At 36.5% G+C, this 16,537-nt stretch overlaps 3 protein-coding genes across 4 annotated transcripts in view; 1 reads left to right on the forward strand and 2 right to left on the reverse strand.

Moving 5' to 3' along the window:
- Positions 1-406: 406 nt before the first annotated feature.
- On the reverse strand, positions 407-5,671 carry gcnt1 (glucosaminyl (N-acetyl) transferase 1, core 2). Its single transcript, XM_004072346.4, has 5 exons — positions 5,567-5,671; positions 2,423-3,014; positions 2,242-2,335; positions 1,128-1,532; positions 407-1,028 (listed from the first exon to the last, which is right to left on the reverse strand). The coding sequence occupies exons 2-5, from the start codon at positions 2,719-2,721 to the stop codon at positions 543-545; spliced, it is 1,284 nt and encodes a 427-aa protein (XP_004072394.1). The 5' UTR covers positions 2,722-3,014; positions 5,567-5,671; the 3' UTR covers positions 407-542.
- A 4,479-nt stretch (positions 5,672-10,150) lies between these two features.
- On the forward strand, positions 10,151-14,843 carry rfk (riboflavin kinase). The gene is made up of 4 exons (XM_004072347.4): positions 10,151-10,693; positions 11,380-11,531; positions 12,748-12,850; positions 12,955-14,843. The coding sequence occupies exons 1-4, from the start codon at positions 10,612-10,614 to the stop codon at positions 13,122-13,124; spliced, it is 507 nt and encodes a 168-aa protein (XP_004072395.1). The 5' UTR covers positions 10,151-10,611; the 3' UTR covers positions 13,125-14,843.
- Positions 14,844-15,258: 415 nt separating this feature from the next.
- The window catches only part of pcsk5 (proprotein convertase subtilisin/kexin type 5), a 75,936-nt gene continuing 74,657 nt past the window's right edge, over positions 15,259-16,537 (reverse strand). For both annotated transcript variants that reach the window (XM_023958410.1, XM_011479095.3), the window contains one exon: positions 15,259-16,453. In XM_023958410.1, the coding sequence (XP_023814178.1) occupies positions 16,050-16,453 (404 nt within the window). In that variant the 3' untranslated portion in view covers positions 15,259-16,049. The remainder of the gene's footprint in view (positions 16,454-16,537) is intronic.

Consider the following 16,537-nt stretch of genomic DNA (forward strand, 5'->3'; position numbering starts at 1 on the left):
AAAAAGAGGGAAAGCTTGGGGATGTCCACATGAAGGAGGGATGCTCCCCAGGATGGACAGGCGATGCAACAGACGAGCCAGAGTTAGAGTCCACAACCAAGTGTAAGAGCAGGAGCAGAGACGAGTCACACGGTCTTGTACAGGAGCACACAAGAGCCAGAGGGGAGGTCCACAGCCAAGTACAGGGGCACGGACGAGCCAACTGTAATTGGGACTCACTACCACTCCCCCAACATAAAGTTCAACTTACAGGTAAGGCGCACAAAAGCTTATTGTCCCCATGTCAAAACCTTAAATGGGCCACAAACTGCTTTCTTCATAAAAGGCATCTCACAGTCAAGTACCTATTTACATTACTATTTCAGAAATAATATTGTGAGAGGGAAAAATAAATTCACCACAAAACTTGAGCTGTATTTTTATTAAGATTTACTTAAAAAAATAATTACAGTTTAAATAATACATTTATTCTCCGAGAGACTGAAGTTTAAAAGTGTCTTCTACTGCAAAAAACTACTATGACTTGAGTTTTATCAATCCACCTACTCCAACTCAGCCAGAGCTTTTTTTCTCAGATATCTTTCCAAGCAGTAGATAGCAATGGGGTCAGTGTCTGTGTCAAACTTGTTGGCGAAGAAGTGGTGATTTTCAAGCAGCCATTGCAGATCCCCAGCACCATAAACACATATTGCCCTGACATGGTTGCCATGACACACTGGGTACAGAGCGTCCAGGGAATCTTGTGACCCCTCATGCCACTGCCACTTCACCAAACGTGCAAGTGCGTTAATATCCGACACGTCATATTTGCGGTTGGGTCGGGTTGAGCCCGGAACACCTGGTATTCGTTGAATGGTTGCCCAGATGGCCTCGTCCGGACTGTAGGTATCTTTCATCCACTCGATGAGCGCCTGTATTCGTTTGTCGTGTAGCACGCTGTGGATGTAACCTCTGCTTGCCACAATGTAGGCATTTCCTGACATAATGGGCAGGTTGAAGGGAGATGGACTCTTTGCTTCTCCTTTTGCCTGGGAACAGTGAAAGACGTCTCTCTTAAGCACAAACAGTGCAACGTTTTCTTAGAAAGAAATTAAGTAGACCTACAATAAATATTTTGAATATAATACCTGTATTTTTCCATCAACAATCTGATGTGCATTCGTCACCCTCCATTTCTTTTCAGGTGGCATGTTCTCAGACTCCATGCTGTTGCCACCGTTCAGAGTTTTCAGAATCCTCACCATCTCCAGGTTGGTTTTGAGGGGGAAGTCCTGACCACAGAGGTTGAGGAAGTACTTCCATCTTCTGCTGGTGTTATACAGGTCAGCCATGCAGTTTAGATCGGCTTGGACGCGTGGCCAGCCGGCGTAGACCACATCGACAGACTGGCTTACCAGGAACACATTAGGAAAACAAGAACTGATGGCTAAGATGGCAGCGAAGACAGACGGCTCCGCCTTCTTGTCCACATGGACACAGTAAAAATTTTGAGGTGCATAAATGGCTCTTAAAAGTCGCTCAAAATTCTGCACCTGAAGTGGAAAAGGAATACAATACATAACTTATTTTATATGTAAAGAAATCTATATTTCTGCATCAAATATGTACTTGGGTAAACAAAGTAAATAATATTGTGCAATTTTGAGAGCTGTCATGTTATCATTAAGGTCTTCATGAGGGTTTAAACTGAAAATTTGATATTTTTATTGCATGTTTAACTTTTAAACCCCTCGTTGTTTTTTTCTACCTTCAAATCATTTATTCATATTCTAAACCCGTTTTGTCTGGGGTACGGGGCTGCCGGATCCTATCCCAGCCAATTGGGACGAAGGCAGGGGACATCCTGGACAGGTCGCCAGGTGTCGCAGAGCCTTAAATCCCAAACCCATACACACTCACATTCACACCTAGGGACAATATAGAGTAACCAATTAACCAGTGGAAGGAAGCCAGAGTCCTCTGAGAAAAAACCCAAGCATGCACGATGGGAGAACATGCAAACTACACAGAAAGGTCCCCCACTGATGTTCTGTTTCGGCCTTCTTGCTGTGAGGACAGAGCGATAACCGCCTTCTTTTTCATGTCTGTCTCTTATTAACTAAGACTTATAGGGGTTAACTATTAACTGCCAGACTCATAAAGAGAATAATAGCTGTAAAGATAGTGATTTACACTGGCTCTAATGCACTATCTTGCCTGGTGATGTTTCAGTTTAAATTTCCAGATTAAGATGGTACCGACCTTATGATGAACAATCATGGAATAAGCCAAAGGGAAGTCTTCCTCCTCCTTGCTCAGGGGAAATGTTATATATTTCCTGGTTTTAATGAATAACCTGCAGGCAGAACGTTTCAAACATATAGTTGCATCTTAACACATGTCAATGTACACTTATGGAAATGTGTGATTTGAAATTACACACCTGCAGTCCTCGGTTGCATTGATGTAGTACTCATCAGAAATCTTAATTCTTTTCTGAAAAGCTCTAGTGAGGGTCAGCAATTTGGCCTGATCCAGTGCTTCCTGGTCTCCTTCCAGGATTGACGAGCAGTTGCACTCACTTTCTGGACTGCCATCATCTGTGTATTCCAGCCAGTCGTAGTGGAGCTTGAAGGCAGGGGTCCAGTCTGACTTTAGCAGACTGACGAAGGAAAGCAGCCACAGTGACAAAAGTGCTGCAAAGAACTTTAGTAGAAGAGGAAGCTTGCGTTTTTGCAGCATTTCGAAGGAAAGAATTGAACTATGATGCTTTACAGATTGAGTTTTGGCAGCTCAGAAAGAACAATTAAAATAATCCTTTTATTTCCACCACAGTTTGCAATTACCAAACTGTTTGCTCAAATTGTTCTGAACAGAGTGTTCTCAGTGCCATAAATACATGATCCACTGTAGCGGTTGTGTCACATGTTGGATGTTTGAAACTTGGAGGTTTTGTTTCTAGGGGTGGAAAAAATTATCCTGGGGTCTTCTCATAATGAAATTGGGCTCATCAGGTGTTCTTCGTGTTTTGGTTCCTGGAAGGAAAGGCAGAGTTGAACAAACATATGACCAGTAATCCTTTGTGTTTTGGTTCCTGGAAGGAAAGGCAGAGGTGAACAAACATATGACCAGTAATCCTTTGTGTTTTGGTTCCTGGAAGGAAAGGCAGAGGTGAACAAAAATATGACTTGTAATCCAAGCAACTTGTTTTTTTAAACCAGGTTTAGCATTTCTCTAAGTGATGTCTTACAAATTCCCTCAAAAGAACCATTAAAAGACCCAGAGGTTTTCTTTGCCTGCATTTAGCAGCTTGAACGTTCTAATATGTTATAAAAAAAAATTTAATCTGACAACACCATCTGGGTGATTGTACACCCAAACATCACAAAATGTTTATCAGCGTCTTACCAAAAACTGCTGGCTTATTCCCCAAAGCGTTTTGGATTTATACCTATCTTCCGTCCACCAATAACACCCTCTCCTCAGATGAACTCCACACAGAGGACTTTTAAGAGGAAGATTTTTTTTCATTCTAAAAGTCTGACCTTGTGTCTTTCTCAATGTAGCACATATGAGGCAAGAGGTTTTGGTCATGATAAAGGCATCTTAACCCTGATAAACAAAACAAAAAATGTAGAAAAAAGTACTAAGATGAAAGGGAAAAAAAACTACCATGTAATGTGAAGGAAATCCCACTAAGCAAACATGATAAAGGCTTGCTCAACAAATCATACACGTTGAAAGAAAGAGTTGTGTAAAGAACAGTCGCTTGTTCACTGATTAAATAGCTGTGATGTCCTTCAAGATGTGGACTTAACAAGTATTAGATTAGTTAATTATCACTTAAACAGGAAATAATAAAAAACTGATTCCTCGTCACACCAGATTAGTTTTTCAGACGTCCAATTCTTGTGATTTAAATTTTGTAGGACAACTATAAAATTAAAGCAGGCATTGTGAATTTGAAATTAAAACTGCAAAAACTGCTTTTGACTTGTCGTCCCAGCCTCCCGTTTCTCCTTTAGCAGCCCAGCAATTTGTAGCACATGTGGCAACATGAGGACTCATGAGGACAGGTTTGATAACCCCGAAATTGGATTTAAGATGATTTTGTTTAAGTTATATAAAGCTAAATTCCGAATTCCACTCAGTCAATGTTCAGATCTAGGCTAAAAGCTATTCTTTCCAGATTTATGCCAGCTAAAGTCTTTTTTTCTCTTCTGTTTAGAAAGTGATTTTTATTATAACTTTTATTTTACTGTGTCAGCTGTGTTTTTTCTGTTTTACTTGTAATTTGTTTCCTGTGATTTTATTTGTGTTTCTCTATGTGCAACATATTGGCATACTTTGTGTATGATATAAGTTATTTAAATAAACCTAACTCGCATAACAGTAGAATAACAGTAGAATATTGAAATATTTATTACCTACTAGGACCCCAATAAAAACACAACTAAAGAATTAAGAAAGCAGTTCCATTTCAAACCACTGCAACAACGTTTTTTTTTCCCCATACAAGGAATTCCTGAGTCATTTTGAGAATTTCAGCTTATGTGACGGTGAGGCCAAGGGGGGGAGACCCAAGAGCAGGAAGAATCGACACAGGTCCCAATTCCAAGTAGAAGGCTTTTAATGCCAAGAGCCAAAACCACAACTCAAACTTGAGAATAAACATAAAGATGCTTCGACACTTTATGTGTGACAGCTTAAATAAAGGAAACATAATACACATGATGCAGAACACCTGTGACTCTCGCAGAAGACCTCAGGAAGGGGGGGGGGGGGGGGGGGGGGCTCCAGGAGAGCCTGCAGCTGATAGTCAGACCTTTATATGACAATTTACCCGCAGAAGTTTAGTTGTTGCATATTTGGCAATCAGGAAAACCGGTGTTACCTGTGCGGAACGTTAATGACTAGTTAAAGGCTTTCTGAGAATTCAACCCTTTACAGAGACGAACCCAGTCCAGTTAACATCATTGACTTTAAAAACAGTCAAGTATTGTTTTTACAGTATAGGGTTAAGATTCTATTTTAAGTAAGAAGTCATAAACCACTTTTGCTTAGCAAAAAACGGATCACTAAAACACTTTCATCAGGGTTTTAAATTACAACAATAGGTTTTCCCCTAAATATAAAAAGTTTTTTTTTCCCCTACAGGCTGGTAATCAGTTTAAACATCACGTTAAATATAAAAATACTATTTTAGATTTAGTAAAGCTGAACAAAAATGACCAGAAATTGACAGACAATGAAACAAAGAAGGGAAAAACGAACACACTGAAACTGAAAGCTATTATACGATTTCTGTGCTTGGAAATGTTCCTATCTTGGAATACTTTAAATTTTATTTATATAACTGAAAAGCTTATAATTACTTTGTCCAATTTTGTGTGTGTGCCATGTTTGTCAAATGAAAATTTTTGATTTGTTTTTTGCTCTAAAATAAATGTCCCCAATTTAAAATAATGCCACTAACTTTTCTTTTGTCTTGTGAAATATTAAAAACGTAATAATAATATACATTAAGGAAAAATTATTGTCATGAGCAGCCCCTTTATATATTGACAAAGAAAGTAAATATTAATACCTCGTTTCGGATGTAGAATGAAGAAAAGGAATGAGGCTGAAAGCTGTCCAACAAGCAACTCCATGCATCACCTCTCAAATATCAGTGGAACTCTGCACAAACCTGGAGCATCTGTTTTTAAACGCGGGTGACGCCCACACTGACGTCATGCTCAACTTCCTGTCAGTTCTTATCAAAGTTAAATACTCCCACGCCCAAACGCAACTGTAGGTAAAGCATACGCTTTATTAACACACGTTAACACCTTATTATCTCTTCTGTCCTTGTACTTTTATAGGACTATTTTAAAATACAAATAGTTTTCGCGTAATAATAAAATAAGTTGATCTTTTGTGTCTTATTTTGAAAATTTGATGTTATGAATGCGGAGCTTTGTTCCTTTTTTAAGCCCTACCGATTTATTTCCAATTAGATTAATAAATCTTAAGAATGATGTGTTTATAGTTTGTTGAACAGACCATAATAAAAATAATAATAATTTTAAAAAAGAAAAAAAAACTATTTTGAATTTAGTGGCATAATCTACGTAGACAAAAAAGACAAGGTGATATGGTTTATACACGTTTTATCTAATTTCTTTACATTCAGAGGTTTGTAACCTTATATTATTTATAATTAATTCCTTTAAACTCTTAGCTTGTGGAGCTGGCATGAAGAAGCTTTCTAATTTAAGAAACCTATTTTAAGTCTAGCGGAAAAGCCCCCAAAAATCGTTCCAGTCACGTGCCTGTGGACCACTTCATTCATTAGTAAGCTGTTTATTTAAAAGGGATTTAAAAGGGTTATGAACTACAAATGAGCAACAGTATGGGCCACGTGTTAATTTATTCACATGGACACCCTAAATGAAAACATTTAGAATCCTCTGGCTTTTATCAACTGTTTTGATTGTGATTTCTACTTTTTTCAAATTATTTTATGATAAACCAAAGTTTACACTGAACAGTTTTTTGTTGCTTTTTTGAACAAAGCAAGTTACAATTATTTGCTGTATACTCAACTAATAAACACAAATAGACTCATATCAGCTTTAAGATCAAAAGTTAACACTTTTTGCAACTTTTTTTTTCCAGTGAATGATCTTTAAAAGTAGCCATTTTGCAGCTACTGTTATATCAGTTAGTTTTTCTCCAGACTATTTGTTTTGTTTCCTTTCAAAGCTGAACCACAGAGGTTCTGCTGAAAGCAGAAGTGACTTTTGAGGGGAAATAATTCCATTGGCAGACAATCAAAATGGACAAGACAAAGAAAAAAAGCCTCAGAAGGGAAGCTAAATATATTACTATGAGAAAATTTTGGAATTAACTAGCATCAAGTCGAAAACTAGCCATCCTGAAGATTAGATTTCCCTTTGCAATAAGTTTAAAAAGAAAAATCAAGTTGCAAGCTCAAAGCAGCATCTCAGTGTCCACAATGAGGAGAAGTCCTACATGTTTTACATTTGCAAAAAGGCATTCAGTGAAAAAGGAAATCTGAATCAGCATCTACGTGTCCACACTTGAGAGAATTCTTACAAGGTTTGACGTTTATTAAAAGACCTTCAAACAAAAATGGAATTCGGAGCCGCTTTTAATCGTCTACACCAGGGAGAAGCCTTAATGTGTTACTTTTATGAAGGAAGTTTCAATCAAAAAGGGAATTTAAAACTGAGAAAAAAATGTGTCACTGAAACTTGGATGAAAAGGCTTTTACTCAAACAGACATTTATAAAGTCTTCTGCTCATCCACACCAGAGGAAAGTCCTACCTAAAGAAAAAAAAACAATCCATTGTATACAATGATTACATGGGTTTATGGATCCATCCGTTTTCTAAACCCCTCTAATCTGTCTTGGGGTTACATGGTTGCTGGAGCCTATGCCAGCCACTGTCAAACAAGGGTACACCCTGGATGGTGTGCCAGTCCAGTCCATTGCATTGTGTCTATCCAATCAGCACAACAGAACTCCCCCTATACTGATTTGATCACCCACTTTAGCCCTTCTGCGGGGATCACAGGTGAGTAAACAAGATATGCATTCTTGAAGACTCCAGGTAAATCATACAACGCCCAATCTGAAAGACTATATCAAAATTTAAAGCCTTACCTTTTCCTCCCTATGTTGAGTTATTTTGTTATCTGCACAGCTCCAACGCTGAATATTCTAATGATTCAGTTGGCATGATTGTGAGTTTTTAGAAAACATTTTTTTTGGTTTGTCAAAAACAGAAGTGCAATGTGCATGTAATATAGATAATGTGAGTGCACTGGGATGTGTGAGTTGGATGTGTATGGTAGTTCAAAGAGTTTTAACTGGGCTACCAAGAGCCCCCTACAAGCCCAGCTCTTTGACGCTCTATGAATCTGTAAGTTCCCAGGGTCTAGCTCACTTTCCTGGACCTGGGTAACAGGACCAAAGTCTCAATAAATCTAATGTTAACATAAAACCCATAACAAGGACAAATAAATTCTGTCCTGAGTGTGCACACAATTTTTAAAACAATAGCACTAACCACGAGTCACCACGACTGCAGTTACTGGCTGTCAAATAGAATAGAGTAGACCAAAATAGAATAGAATAGAATAGAATAGTTCTTTATTGATCCTACAAAGGGGAATATACCCTGTTATCAAAGCTTTAAAAATAAACAGCAGATAGACAATAAATAACACTGAAATAAATTGAATAAATAAATATCCCCAAATGAAAATCAGGGATGGTGTCTGGTTTCTTTCTTTAGGAGCACACAGTTTAAAGAGTAGAGCTCGGTGGTATGTTGCACACAGAGTGAGACCTACTATAGTTTGTAGGCATGCACAATAACAATTAAAATGTAACAGTTTTTTTAAAATCCTGCATAGTTTTAAGGTCATCGAATAAAATGAGGGAAAGATTACATAATTAAAAAAAATTGTGGTTTTCAATAAACAAATTATTATTATTAAGGAGGAAATGTTGCAAACCAATATAGGCAATTGTGAAAAAATTATTGCACTCTTTAAAATATTGGAAAGTCACTGCATTTGATTTTTTTTGGGAGGGTAGTTATTTCGCTTTGGAAAATTTTTTCCTTGGTCAATTAGCAGAACTACTATAGTTTCAGTTAAACCACAGCATGCCTTTTTATTGATTCCGCCATGTCAACTGGAAAAAGCTCCAACCTCGATACTTTATGTTTTTCTTCCCGTTTTAAACCTCCAACATGCATATTTTAATGTTTTGCCAAATCTATATTTCCACACTAAGAAAACCCACAGACTTCTTTGTTTTAATTACTATTTTGTTGTTTGTTTGTTTGTTTGTTTCTCTCTTTCTTTTCGCCCAAGAACACTACAACTGCTCAACTTAGGAGTGGTAATATTGTTTAACTGACAACATAACCTCATTTGGATATTTATTTTAAAACTTTTCTTACTTAACACTCTTGTAGATCCCAGTATTTTAAGCTTTGGAACATTTCAGAGACATGTCTGTGCTTGACTTAACATGAAATAAAATCAGTAGACTTTGGAAATTGTCCTAAATTAAATCCACAACTAAATGTGGCACGAAAAATTAAGAATGTGTACAGTATAAGACTACATTATTTAGGTAGTCAAAGTAGGACATAACAGTATTTGTCAGTCACTGATTCTGCAAGTTGTCCCACCTAAAAAGACAAAACAGATCTGTAATGTTCATCAAAACACTTCACCTGTCAGTCAAAATATTAAAGAAAAGAATTCAACTATTTATATTTTATGTTTTTATGGAATGCATTTGTATAATAGTGCAGAAAATTGTGTAAAACAGAAAACTATGTTTTATTTTTATTTTTTCAAAATATTGGGAACAGAATACAATGACTTTGTAGATCCTTCTGTTGGCTATCACTATTACATTTAAAAAAAAATCAAAGTTCCCAGACCTTGTTACATAATTGCTTAAATATGCCCCAATATGAAGCAAGGTGACATGTTTACTTAAATTTTACTTATCATTTTGTTATTTTGTTCCATGCTGCTTTATAGGTGTTTCACTTCTTTAAAAAAAATCAAAACTTTGTTTTCATTTTTTCAGCAGGTTGAAATAAATTATTAACTTATTCCCCACCTAAGTGATGTTTTACTCAAAATCACAGGAAACTTCTGGAGCTTATCCTACCTGTTATCAAGGTAAACCCTGAACATTGGCTCAGAAAGCAGGCTGGCTGCTTTCAGCAACATTTGTTTACAAAAAATGTCACACTGTTGGTTAAACCATTTCTCCTTAATCACATTTTAATTACTTATTAAGACAATTACCCCCTTAAAGATTATTCCCAAATACACTCAAAACTCACCTTGATCGTTTTATATTGTTAAATTATGTTAAGTGCTTTGTTTGTGGTTGCATTATTTGTTGGTGTCAAGTTGAAGCTTAGCAAAGTTACCACAAATAAATATTATTAAGTTATCAAGTGCATATTATTATCATAATAATAATTAATATTATTAAGTTCATTTAAAAAAAGTATGCGAAAACTTTCTGTATCCTATGCCTCTGTACATTTTCTTTTAAATTCATAATTTAAACGTATGTCAATTTTCCTACATATTCTACAGACGCCTGAAGGCAACACAAGATTTCCTGGTTGGTCGATGACATCAGTGCCGACGCAGAACGTGTCATAGTTCTACACATGTAACGTTACCGGCTTTTCAAAAAACGTAAGGTTTTGCCTCGAATTTCCTGTGAAGACTTACAATTCGTGAGCTCATTTTTCTTCTCACAATTTGAACGCTACGCCAAGATCTACATAGTTCACAACGGTATTTGTCTCTTAAGCTAGTAGTTAGCATTGCTAGCGTAGCTCGTGAACTTTTACCATCCTTGCGCTGGTTCCTCTTTAAACTGTTTACACAAGCCAATCAGGCAGTTAAAACTAAGGACGCAGTCAACTACAAAAACAGACGGTCATTTGGTAGTAGTTTGTTTTTTTAGCTGTTTATTGTAATATAGTCATTTAGAAGTTCGACGTCATTGTGGCGTTCGAGGTCATTCTGTAGCTTCCATCGAAGCCAGCTGTTTTTTGGGGGGATACACCATGAAGAGTCTGCCGTATTTCTGCCGAGGAGAGGTCGTTCGAGGATTCGGAAGGGGGAGTAAAGAACTTGGCATCCCCACGGGTACGTTGATAAACTGTTGTCATGAGATTGTTAAGCTACTTTAGCTTTTAACCTGTTTTTTACGCAGATGCGCTTCTGGTGCGAAAAATAAAAAAGTATTGTCAGAAAATAACGTAGCCTAAATATATATATATACAGATATAAATAAGTGTTGTGATTTTCTTTGGAAATTTGATGTCGTGCTATTGTAACTTTCATGTACTGGAATTGAGCCAGACAGGTGAGGACACATATGGTGATCATAGTTACGCAATTGAAGAGTTACCAATAAGAGTAGTTCGAACTGGACTGCACACACTTCAGGTTTGATTTCAGAAAATATGGATGTTTTTAATTTTCTATTAAAAATTTTCTAGTCTGCAACTGTATAATCAACTGTGTAAATTATAAATGTGCCAACAATGTAAGAAGAATTTCGCAATAATCGTCCCTATCAAAATAAAGTTACTCTCTTATTTTGCACTTAAAAGTTTAGAAATTATAACCTTGTGCCCTTATGTCTTTATTTACTTTATTAAAAAGCTTAGTTTATCAGAGCTTGACGGTTCCTCTTACACATATAGAAAAATAAATCTTAAATTTGTTTTAAACTCATTTGTGAAGAATCAACTAAATCCATGGATTGTTTCATCCTAACTGCTTAGTGAGATCAGTTCTTCTTGACCCCAGTTTTGTTTGATCCACAGCTAACTTTCCAGACTCTGTGGTGGACAACCTTCCAGCAGATATCAGCACAGGGATTTATTATGGCTGGGCCTGTGTTGGTAATGGAGATGTTTACAAAATGGTGATGAGCATCGGCTGGAACCCCTACTACAAAAATACCAAGAAATCTATGGTAAGTACAAAATGAGCCAAATTTCCTCACAGTCTTGGACGGGCCACGGTTCTAAAAGAGTGTTGGTGAGCTCACATGCCCATTTTCCCCCCATATCAACTAAAGAAATCCAAATTTCACTCTGTAAAACAGGAACTTTTGAATCTTGAAGCGGTTTATAGCTCCAAATTTGGCTATATTCTTTTGTCCCAAACTACTCTTTTAAAAAACAAAATATTCTTTGTTTTCCTTTTCTTACAAAGTCAAAATTAAAAGCAAAAATACTGATAATGACTTGTATTTAAAAAAAAAACTTTATTTTATTGTTCAATGTCATCCATACAGATGTTTAACAAAGTAAAAGCTCAAAGAAAGAAATGCCGAATCTTGCCGAGGCTGTAATTTGTCAAAACCTTTTGGCTTCTGATTTGGCAGTTAAGGGGAAATCAATATATTATAGTTAAATTGGTGCTATGGAAAATCCACTGTGTGTTAAGGACAACCAAGATTCCTTTAAAAAGCCTGCAGATGATACAGATTTAATTAAAAAAATGTTGATGTGTGACTGCTCATTAAAGTTAGATTTTGGTTTTAAACAAAGTGGATATTATTATGAGACTTGTAGAAAAAAGCTACATCATTGAGACAGCTGAAAGCAATTTAATTGTGGTTCATGTCTGCTGATTCTCTAATCCAGGGGTGTCAAACTCATTTTCACTGAGGGCCACATCAGCATAGTGGTTGTCCTCAAAGGGCCAAATATAACTTGTACATGTAACTAAATGTAGTGAAAAATAAATGGAAATACTCCTTAATGTTAAATAACTCATTTATTTATTTATTTATTATAAATTTTTAAAGGGACAATTACAGTTGCATAGAAAACATATATTTGCTTGTTACTTGAGCATAAATCCTTTTAAATTTGATTCTGTCAGGTTAGGTTATATTGACAGTGTTTAAGTCCTAATGTATAGATGCCCAATCCGATATTTCAAGTCTGATTCCCCCTAGATATGAAGAAGTGAACACCAAATTTGATTAAAAACGCATATGCTCTCGCGGGCCACATCAAATGACATGGAGGGCCACATTCGGCCCCCGGGCCTTGAGTTTGACACATGTGGTCTAATCGCATGAAAAGCGCATGTGCTGCCACAAAGTATTAATAAGGACAGTACAAATGTTATGTTGCCGTTTTCCTTTTGGTTTCATTCAATCGATCTTTTGCTTTTAGGAGACTCATGTGATTCACGAATTCAAAGAAGACTTTTATGGGCAGATTCTCAGAGTCGTCATGGTTGGCTACATCCGTCCAGAGAGGACTTTTGACTCACTTGGTATGTTTTTCTATGTCTTTATAATCTTCAACCAAAGTAATATTTTCAATCATCCTTCTTAACTTTTGGTAAACATTTCCTAAACTTCTGACCTGTCCTAACAGAGGCTCTAATTGTTGCAATCAATGGCGACATTGAAGAGGCCAAATTAAAGCTTGAGCTTCCAGAGCATCACAAACTCAAAGAGGACAACTTCTTCATCAGCGCTGCCAGTTCGTCTGCAGTCCCCTCCACCACCCCATCCACATCGGAAACCATAGTAAACGGTCACTGACAGGCTGGCTGTGAGAGCCACACATTGCATGTGTTCCCATACAAATGTTGCTTTCAGCACGACCTCGTTCTGAAGGCTGTCAGCTGTTGTTATGGCTGTACAATCCCAAAAGCAGAGCAGAATATATTCAAAATATGTTCATGAGAAACTCTTCCTGACAGCCACTAACTCTGATTGTACGTGTGAGCACACCTGACCTCTTCTATGAATGTCATGGCGCCTATTGTAAGTATAAAAGCATTTTTTTTAAACCATCTAAATGACAAACAATGGCCGTTTCATTTTGAAGTGTTCAGTCAGAGGATCCAGATAGACCGAAAACTCAATGCTGCTGGGTTTACTCATCTTAGACAGTCTAACTTGTTCTGGGGTTTTTCTCTAAGAAACTGAAAAGTTTTTTTTTTTTCTTCTTTTCATTTTTTTTTTAATTACAAATATCCCTTTAAATCCTTATTTATTACAACATTAACACTCTCCTGTAGTAGACCAGAGCTGGGAATGGAGCTTTAAAGCCTTGTGCACAAACAAATCTTTGTGCACTGAAGTTGTATCACAGCTCACATCAAGTCATTTTAATTTTCTTTTTAAACTGGTTTCATTCTGTTTTCCAGTTAGATGAAGCTCTGAAGATGCTGTAAAGCAGGTTCAGATGCTGCTATTTTTGTTCAGATCTCACAAATGAAAAGAGACCACAACTGCTAAATAGTTTCAAGGTCTTTAACTATGAAAGGAAAACGCCCATGCCCTTTCCTTGCATTTAATTTTATGCTGAAATTTGGAATAAAAAATAAACTGACATTGTTTGGTTTTTTTCCTGCTGGATTGCACAGAAGAAATCCCCGTGCAGGCATGGGGTTAGAAGCAGACTTCCATTGTCAGGATTTAAGGAAACTTTGAGTTGTGGTACAGCAAACACTGCAGTACAATAGAAGTCCGTACTCAACCAGGCTTTGTTTTTTATCCTGTTGAGAAGCCTTTGAATTGAATCAGAATGTGTGTCTTGGCACCTTGGTGTCTTATCATCATGTTCAGTTGATATGTTGTAGATAACTGGAAGATATGCCAGAATATGCAGGCAACTTTGATTGCATTAAGAAGCAATGATATATTTGAAGTCTGTCTATGTTGGTCAGAAATGATCCAATAAAGTCCCATCAAGTTAAAAATATGTGAGCCTCTGTCAAAACAATCTGATCAAATACTACATTATGTTTTTAAACTTTGGATGTGTATCTGTCTTTGTAAACCATTTATGCAGCAGACCTTTTAAAAAATGTTCATGGAATTTTTAATGGTTCTCTTAGATGAAGCACTTGGCTTTGATTGCTTATCATTTCGTTTAAACTGAAGCTCAGTAAGGATTTGTTGCTTTGTCAAACCTGTCATAGATTTTAGGATTTAAGATCCTAAACGTTACTACATCCAAGGACTGCAGGAGCATGTTTGATCTTCAGTCTCATGCATTTGCTTTACACAGACTGAAGACCTCCCATTAATCAGTTTACACAATTTTATGTAATAAAATTTCAATCAACTTCCTGTTTGTCAATTTATTTTTAGGTGCCAGGTAAAGGTTTGTTTTTGAAGGAAAAACAAGACAAAAATAGTTTTTTCTCATGTGGTCATATTAAAATATTTCACCACTAAATGCTCATCTACATTTTTGAATTTTCAAGTGTTCGCTTCTGCAATGTGCAAATACAAGCTTTAAAAAGTAAATTTTTTTGTCTCGGATTCTGTCATTTTTATCTTTAAAAGTATAATGAACGATCATAGCTTTTTTTGGTTAACTGTCTCTTGCCTTCCCCATTCTTCAACCAGCTAATACACGTATCTGGTGTTGTTGGTAACTCTGGTAGAGCAACCCAAGCTGGTCACACAACTGTTTGAGTTGAAGTGATGACTGCTGGAAGATTATTCAGCCTTTTCCACTCCCTAATTCTGGAGGTATTCCCTGCCAACACATATTTCAAATTTAACTACATATAATTTAGATATTTAAAGAAGCAAGAAGATGCATTAGACTGTTACAAATCCGTACTATAGAATTTTGAACTTGTTAATTAAACTAATAAAAAGCAAATAAAAATAATAAAGGAAAAGCAAAGGAGAGAGGAAAAAGATTTGACAAATGTTGAAACAATCATTTCACTTTTTTAAATGAAGAAATCAGCATTAAACATTACAGCAAAAACACAATGATTTACAATTTACAAAGAAACACTCCTCAGAAATCCTCAGTAACTTCCAAAATTTGGTTAAAGCCACTAATGTTCTTTGCAGTTAAAATTCTTCTTCTTTTATCCCTTTATTATTCAACAAATGTTTCTTTAAGAGTCTAAAAGGCATCATTTGTTAATTATGCTTGTACAAAAATAGATTTTATTTTCACCTTTGAAAGCACAGTAAGTAGTCTTACGCCAATTAACATGTAATGAAAAACTTCACATGTCAAATCAAAATGGTATAGCTGCTGCATTGATGTGCATCAACATGAACAGTGGAGTGTATGCTTGAGGTGATTAAGTCCTCTTGATCTTATATAAACAAACAACTTCTAACTTTTATTTAAATCATAACCACTTGTGTTTAATATCAATGTCTGACTGACCATTCTATTACACCTTATTACAGCTGCAGTCTCCCCTGACCCCCACAGTGTTTACAACCTCACAAAGCGGAGTGTATTACTTTTGAAGAAGGTAAAACATCCACAATCTAAAGGATTAAGGTTTAGTTTTGACATAATGTAAGTTGGTACATAATAAAATGGAACATTTTATTTTGTCTTGTTTGCAAACGGCTACAAATTCTGGGGGGTTTATACCACTCATCGGATTTGCTTTCAAACCAAAAATCCCTGTAATTTATGAAAACATATTAAAAAGAAATCCTGTAAAGATGAATTATTTTTGATATTTAGTTCTAAGTGAGTGTGTAACTTTCATCATCATACTCAAGATCATTGTCATCCTCGTCCAGTAAGCCATACTTAAACTTCCGGTACACTGTTCCGTCTTTTGTCATGTAAACAATGTCCTCATCGTCATCTTCTTCAACCCCGTCTTGAAGTTGAGCGATTTTGTCGTCGTAGTCCTTGAGTGAAGAAGTGGTGGGTTGTGGCGTCGGTCCTCCGTTGGTGTCTAATCTCTCGTACCCTCCAGCTTTGGTTTTGGGCCTGGTGGCTAACTTAGATCGAGCACTGAGGAAGAGGAAGAGCGCTACCCCCAAAAAGAGGATAACAAAAATCCAAACCGTGACAAAGAGTTTGGCTTTACTTTCTAATTCATCGGCCACCATCACAAAGTTGACACCCAGGATACATTCCACTGAAAAGAACAAAAAAAACATCATTTGGGTGTAAAAATCAATGCCATGAATGCCTTGTTCACAGCCAGACATCATTGACCAGT

This window comes from Oryzias latipes, chromosome 9 (genome assembly GCF_002234675.1).
Source record: "Oryzias latipes chromosome 9, ASM223467v1".
NCBI classification, from domain to species: Eukaryota; Metazoa; Chordata; class Actinopteri; order Beloniformes; family Adrianichthyidae; genus Oryzias; species Oryzias latipes.

What these genes read in the sequence shown, in the direction of transcription:
- gcnt1 (XM_004072346.4), bottom strand. Translation starts at nt 2,721, where the DNA reads ATGCTGCAAAAACGCAAGCTTCCTCTTCTACTAAAGTTCTTTGCAGCA. An exon ending in AATGCAACCGAGGACTGCAG is followed by an intron (nt 2,336 to 2,422) that starts GTGTGTAATTTC and finishes TTCTGCCTGCAG; the next exon opens with GTTATTCATTAAAACCAGGA. An exon ending in CCATGATTGTTCATCATAAG is followed by an intron (nt 1,533 to 2,241) that starts GTCGGTACCATC and finishes TTTCCACTTCAG; the next exon opens with GTGCAGAATTTTGAGCGACT.
- rfk (XM_004072347.4), top strand. Translation starts at nt 10,612, where the DNA reads ATGAAGAGTCTGCCGTATTTCTGCCGAGGAGAGGTCGTTCGAGGATTC. An exon ending in AAAATACCAAGAAATCTATG is followed by an intron (nt 11,532 to 12,747) that starts GTAAGTACAAAA and finishes TTTTGCTTTTAG; the next exon opens with GAGACTCATGTGATTCACGA. An exon ending in GAGGACTTTTGACTCACTTG is followed by an intron (nt 12,851 to 12,954) that starts GTATGTTTTTCT and finishes CTGTCCTAACAG; the next exon opens with AGGCTCTAATTGTTGCAATC.